This window comes from Vidua chalybeata, chromosome 3, assembly GCF_026979565.1.
Source record: "Vidua chalybeata isolate OUT-0048 chromosome 3, bVidCha1 merged haplotype, whole genome shotgun sequence".
NCBI classification, from domain to species: domain Eukaryota; kingdom Metazoa; phylum Chordata; class Aves; order Passeriformes; family Viduidae; genus Vidua; species Vidua chalybeata.
The window spans coordinates 95,667,094-95,673,852 of NC_071532.1; the positions used below are offsets into that span (position 1 = coordinate 95,667,094).

General features: G+C 36.0%; 1 protein-coding gene across 3 annotated transcripts in view; it reads left to right on the forward strand.

Moving 5' to 3' along the window:
- Positions 1-6,379, forward strand: part of TRAPPC12 (trafficking protein particle complex subunit 12) — a 51,209-nt gene extending 44,830 nt beyond the window's left edge. For all 3 annotated transcript variants that reach the window (XM_053937608.1, XM_053937607.1, XM_053937609.1), the window contains exons 10-12: positions 3,707-3,807; positions 4,562-4,649; positions 6,037-6,379. In XM_053937608.1, coding sequence (XP_053793583.1) covers positions 3,707-3,807; positions 4,562-4,649; positions 6,037-6,279 — 432 coding nt within the window. In that variant the 3' untranslated portion in view covers positions 6,280-6,379. The remainder of the gene's footprint in view (positions 1-3,706; positions 3,808-4,561; positions 4,650-6,036) is intronic.
- The last annotated feature ends 380 nt before the right edge of the window (positions 6,380-6,759 follow it).

Sequence of the window (6,759 nt, forward strand, 5' to 3'; positions counted from 1 at the left end):
TTGCTTGGCTTGTTGTCTTTTTCTGACATAAAATTTTCAGCTCTGTCTGGGGGGTACTAGTGCAACAGATACAAGATTTTGATATATTAAGAGAAATAGGCAGTGTCCAGTTAATTAAAACCAAGCCATTTGAATAAAAGAAACGCAAATGTGTTGCAGTCCTGGGCATCATCATTTTGGTAAGATCACTCTGTGATAAGTGTGCACTGTTGACAAGGCACTCTCTGGAAAAAAAAATGTCTTGCACGTAAAATAGAAAAGCGCTTTTCTCATATTCAAATGTCACAACTTCTCACAAACAAGTAGCAATTCCCAGATACCCTCAGACTGTTCTGCTAACTTTGAACATTTACCACGAGAGGCGTAAGGCAGCCAGATTCCAGTTGCTTATGAGTCACAGACACTGTAGACATCACACACATAAAACAAAATAATAAAGTATAATTCAGGAGTTTAACAGAAAAAAAGTTGCAACCTTTTTCAACATTTAAAACGTTTCTTTATTTATTTTGATTTTTTTTTTCTTAATTAAATTGAGCTAACTAGTCTAAAGCATCATGTCCTCTTTATCTTCACATGTAAGTGGAACATAAGGAGGTCTAGATCTGATGTACAGCCTTTGGCTGTTGCCTTAAAAAGTAGGAAATGGGCATTACAGAAATGCAGAATGCAGGAAAAGACAGAGGTTATCACAAAGAAATTTTCATAAGGACTGTAATTCTTTCAGCAGTCACCTGACCTGTAAAACAGAAACAGTGAATGAAATAGAGAAACAGTGAATACATTTTAGTCTCTAGGATTATATTGTGTAGCTCTCACTGGCTGACCTATCCAAAATTTCCATTTGAATAAGTATATTAAGAAAAAGTTTTAAAAGCTGCCTGTCCTTCTTCTCTGCAATAAATTGCTGCAAAATTGAGTCAAAAGCAATAAAAAAATTCTAGAAGAAAAATCATCTTGGTTTCCAGACAAACAACAAAGTTAAGCACATAGCATATTGGAGGCTCTTTGTTAGGGACTATGATTATTTGAGGTTAACAGTAGAGTCTTCATTTTTATTTGATGTGCTAATTATTATTAGATACTGAAGTCATACTTTCTGAACCAAGTTAAGTAAGTGATAAAGTGATAAATAAGTGAATAAGTGATAAAGACCACTTAAAAAGTAAACTGTTACCCCTTTGTGGGAAAAATGAGATTTAAGGGTTTGGCATATTTGCTGAGAAAATACAATATACTGCTAAGAAATCAGAACTATTCATGATCCCAAATAATGTGTAATTAGTATCAAAGTATACTAAATTTGGACTCATCAAGCTCCCAGGAGAGCAAACTGGTTGCTTGCTTTAGAAATTGATTGTTCTCATATTTAAGGGATTCCCAGGCTAAAAATACTTGAGGACAGATTCAGTTACACTTTGCCAGCATTATCCTCTAGTTAAATGTAATTATTTTCTTGGTGATTTACATCTTTACTGGGATTTATAGAGAGAAGTATCCTTTGTCATTACAAGTGAATGTATGGTATTTTAGAACGAATAATATTTGTTTCAAGTCCAGTTATATAACATCTGGGATAAATGCATCTGTTTTATTAGAAAAGACTATTAATGTGTATTCCAGAAATGCTTGGTAGATGGACAGCAATTGACACTATTACATCTTTGACTGCACTGTTCAATTGGATCATCTCCTAAATGTAAAGAAGAATAATTTCCTTATGTTGACATGGAATAAATCTTGTGGTTAGAGGTGAAGCAGTATCTGTTATATTAGTGGTGTCAGTAGAGCTTTGGGTACTGCCACTGTGATATTCCCATATGGAAATTGGGAAGAAATGCAGATGAAGCCTATGAAGCCTTCAGATGGATGGATGTTTGCTGTCTCTGAAAAGTGCAGTTGGAGAGTCATTTGTTGATGACTAGGACTTACTAGATGATCTTTTCCACAAGGATCTCTTTAGGGTTTGTAGTGTTTGTATTATTTTGTTAGGTAGTGCTTGTATGATGAAACATGAAGCATGCTTGTAAAATGTACAGATGATGCCAAGCTGGGAGTGGTACAGACACTATGAAGGGCAGGATCAGAATGCAAAATAATCTTGACAAGTTGAGAAGCTGAAATGTTAAATTGGCTGTGATTCAAACAGCAAAGGCAAAATGCTACCAAAGACTGGGAGTAATATACAAATATAAAATGAGAAACAACAAGCCTATTTCCTGTAGAAAGGAAATAGGCTGAGAGTAAGAAGACTACACAAGGGTGAACAAATTGGACTTCCAGATACTTGGCTTAAAAGCAAAATTTATATTCACATGTGAAACATAAAGTGATTCCTGCTTCTCACTGCTGGTGAGAGATCAGTTGAATTATGGAGACTTCTTACGTGGGCACTCAGAGAGGATGTGAAGTAACAGGAGACAGTTCAGAGAATCCAGAAAGCACTATCTATGAGAAAGGGCTAAACACTGCTTTGCCTGAAAATTGGTTTTCATTCTAAAAGGGGAATAAAAAAATTTCAAGTATGCAAAAGACTGTAAAAAAAGAGGAGTTGTACATTCTCCCCTACCACTATGGACAGGACAAAAAGCTGAGGTAAAAAGTGCAATAAGATAGAAGATATTTTCTAATGCTAGGGCAATTTAAGAATTCTGGCTTAAGTTTCCTAGTAAGACTCAGATTTGTAATATCTACCACCTGAGAGCATTAAGGAGACTTCAGCACATGTGTCACAAACATTTTTCATAGTGTTCTTAAACAAATGGGAGGTCTCTTGAGGGCCCCCTTGAATCTCTCCACCTGAGGACTGCCTGATTTCCATGGCTTTATGCTTCTGAACTAGTTTATTTTTACTCCTTTTGATAGATTTTGATAGATTTATTTTACCCAGTAGTAAGTTTTCGTCTTCTTCCATCACTCCAGCCTGAAAAACATGCTGGTAATTTATTTTCCAAATAAGTGGTCTTCAAGTATTTTTTTTCATCTCAAAGAGCAATGTATGTGACATACCTTTAGGTGAAATGCCCCTTCCTTTTTAGAAATCCCCTCCCCCATTCCACTCCCCATCAAATCTGTACTTCTTTATGCCAGTTTTCAAGTCTCTCATTCCTTCATCCTGCTCAACTCACTTTTTGGTATTTTTTTAATCTGCAAATGGACCATCTTCCCAATATCCTCAGTGGTCCATTGTACTGGAGTTGTTTTCTGACATGTGGTGTGATGCACTGAAGTTTGTCCTGTGGCCCCTGGCTACGACCCAAAGGCTGGGGGTTAACCAGGTGTGGTCCTGTGCTAACTACAAGGCCACTGGTGTCTGTCTTCCCTTCCTGTGGACTAATGCCCCATTTAATTTGAAGTAACTCTGACGTTTTCTTATTTTCAGCTACTTTTTTTAACTGTGGGGCCAGTTACAACAAAGCGCTAAATGAGGATATAGGGCCTCCCTGCCCTACAGTCCACGAGTGCTCCACAGCCCCCAGCTGAGAAACTGCCTTGAGCAAACTGCACATGCTTTTTGGGTGCTTTTCATGACCTTAATGTGGCTCTTCAAATACATTGTTTGGTAACAGGTGTTACCCAGTCACCTTGGTGTAAAGTGATTGATAATGGACTTTGATATGTTTTATATGTTTTTGTATCCTTATAAGACATAATCAGGATGTAGCTCTTTTTATTGTGGTAACTCACTTATGATTTTTCTGTGTAGATTGGAGACATAAAGACTGCAGAAAAATATTTTCAAAATGTTGAGAAAGTCTCTCATAAATTGGATGGACTACAGAGCCAAATTATGGTTTTAATGAACAGGTAGGTAATTTAATAGCTAAATAAAACTTCATAAAATGTAGTTCTAAAAGTATGCAAGGTGTTCTCTTTCTCTCTTTTATGGGACTTCATCTGTCATAGGTGAGACTGAATGGCTGCAGACTCAGGAGATCTCTATAACTTGGTACAGTTATATCATCCTGCATTGAAATTGCGATCTTTCAGTTGATTTTACAAAGCTTTTCCTCATTCTTTCAGGCACTGCATATTTTCACCGTGTTTTTTCAATACACATTTGCATAAATATCTCTTAGGAGAGGAGAAGTTATTTTGGGCAGTTATCCTACAATCAGATCTGCCAGGAAAGTACCACCCGGTAGCTTCAAAGGCTGCTTGAATACACTGTAGTAAATTGAGCTGTGTGATGAGGGACTCACTTTGCAATGGTTAGCACATTGGCTTAATATATTTAGAAGATACTATTCAAAGGTGCTCTGAAAATTATATGGCTGATTTCCTGAAGAGAAATAATTCTGGGAAGAGAGTATCTGCATTTAAATTAATAAAACACAATGAAGACTGTTGCTTTCATTGGCAAAAAATATAATAGCTGAGCGATACAAGTTGTCATTCCATTTGTCTGTAAATCAGTGTCTCCTTCACACTGTAAAGAACAAATGTCAGAAACTCTCTCATCTGTAACAGGAAAAATAAAAAATGGTGTCCATTCTTTTTAAAATGTATTATTACCTTGGGTTTTTGAGTAGAACTCATTTATATGTCACTTACTTTCTAGAGCATTTCTCCACCTTGGTCAGAATAATTTTGCAGAAGCTCATCGATTTTTCACAGAAATTTTAAGGATCGACTCATCAAATGCTGTGGTAAATCTTCAAATTGCTACATATATAATGAACACCTAAATTATTCTCGTAATACTTCATGCATGGAATTAATTAGTATCCACAGTATGCTCAGAGCTTTACAGAAAAATGGGATGTGGCATGTGTGCCAAAAGGTTTTCAGTATCCATAAAGGATAAGATGGAAAATGGGATGGGAAATTAAGAACCAGTCTGTATGAAGGGCGTGAATACTTTGGCATGCCTGTAGAAATTCCGAGACACTCTTCTTTTACAGGATCTTTGCAAAAGCCCTTTTTTTTTTGCACTCACTGTTTTTAGCATAGACTTGCATGTCAGAAAAAGAAACAGCAGCTGCCAATGTATATTGGCATATATATGTTGATTTGCCAACAACATTGAAAGGATTGATTTCTCACAACATTGAAAGGATATTGTAATTTTAAATATGACATTTTTAGCACGTTGCATGTCAGAGCTTTGGGTTCCTGTCACAAGCTGAGATCAAAGAGCTGTTTATTTACCTTTGGGTTTCCTACACCTGGCAGTTTTCAGTGCATGGTCGTGTATGTGTTCATGACAAGTCAGACAGCTTACCCCCAGTAATCTGCTCCAAGGCCATTTACAGACTGAAGGGACTGAGTTTAAGGAACACATGAATTGCATTATTTTGCAGACTGTAAAATAGCGTGTATTATAAATCACACAAGATCATGTAAAGTTTCCTGAATGGACAGAAAAATATTTTTTACTAAAAGGCCATGTTCTTTCTTTATCTTCAGCTTTCAGAAAATATGAAAGTTTCTGCTGCTAAACATGTTATAACATGTTTTCAGTTTGTATTGTTGGAATCTTTCAGTAACTCATAAAACCTGTTTTGTGTAGTAAGGAAAATGGAACCTGACTTGATCATTCATGATGTATTTAAACTGCCCTATCTGCTGGATTTACCTGAAGTCAGCTGTAGATGCCTTTGTGATAAGAAAGTATCTTCCTGTTGCTTATGTGGACACATAAGCCAGAGAAAGAGAAGAACACTTCTGAAAATATAATGAAGTAATTTTTTTTAATCTATGAAAATGCATGTAGAGGCTCATGTGGTTTCTGAAATTTGTTTTTCTTGGCTTTCAGACTGACTAATATCCTATACTATTTATATTTCATTTTAGACTGTCTTTTAAAGAGTTTAGAAGTCAGGAGGTCCTACTGGCAGAGGGTAAATCTTGAAAATTATAAGAAAAGGACAGCATTGTATAATTGATAATGTATTTCAGTTTTGCACACAGATGCAGAATAGTAATTCTTAGCATACAGTAAATATGTTCTAACTGCAGATGCTAGACATCTTTTCCTTCTCTCTCATCACCTGTAATAAACACAGTATTTGTTTACAATATATTTTTCACTAGGCTAACAACAATGCTGCTGTTTGTCTTCTTTACCTGGGGAAACTGAAGGATTCCCTCCGGCAGTTGGAAGGAATGGTTCAGCAGGACCCTCAACACTACCTACACGAGAGTGTCCTCTTCAACCTGACTACTATGTATGAACTGGAGTCATCTCGCAGTATGCAGAAGAAGCAGGCACTTCTAGAGGCTGTAGCTATCAAAGAGGGCGATAGCTTTAACACTCAGTGTCTCAAGTTAGGATAGGTCATTTCCAACTAATTTTTTAGAGCAAGGCTGATTTTTTAAATTGTATATACTCTTGTTAATGTGTAAATGTGAAATAAAATCTATTCAATTATGAATATTCAGTGGCATTACTACAGAATCTGTCATCTCTAAAAGGCCTGTCATTGCAAAGACTTTGTGCTGACTTAGAGCCAGCTTCATCCCTACAGGTCTGTTGCTGTCTGGTTACTCCTCATTACAGTGCACTATTTTATATATATATATATATATATATATATATATATATATATATATGTCAACTATATAGATTCTTTTATGATAAAAACTGAATTTAACCTTATATTGTCTTGATAATTTTTCAGTAGTCAATGAGCAAGCCACGTGAGCTTATTTCATCAGCTAGGAGTTATTGACAGAATATCAGTATGTGTATTTCAGAAAGGAAATTCTGAATGCACCTCTCTTCATTTGCTTCTACGGTATGTGCTTCATTTTGTC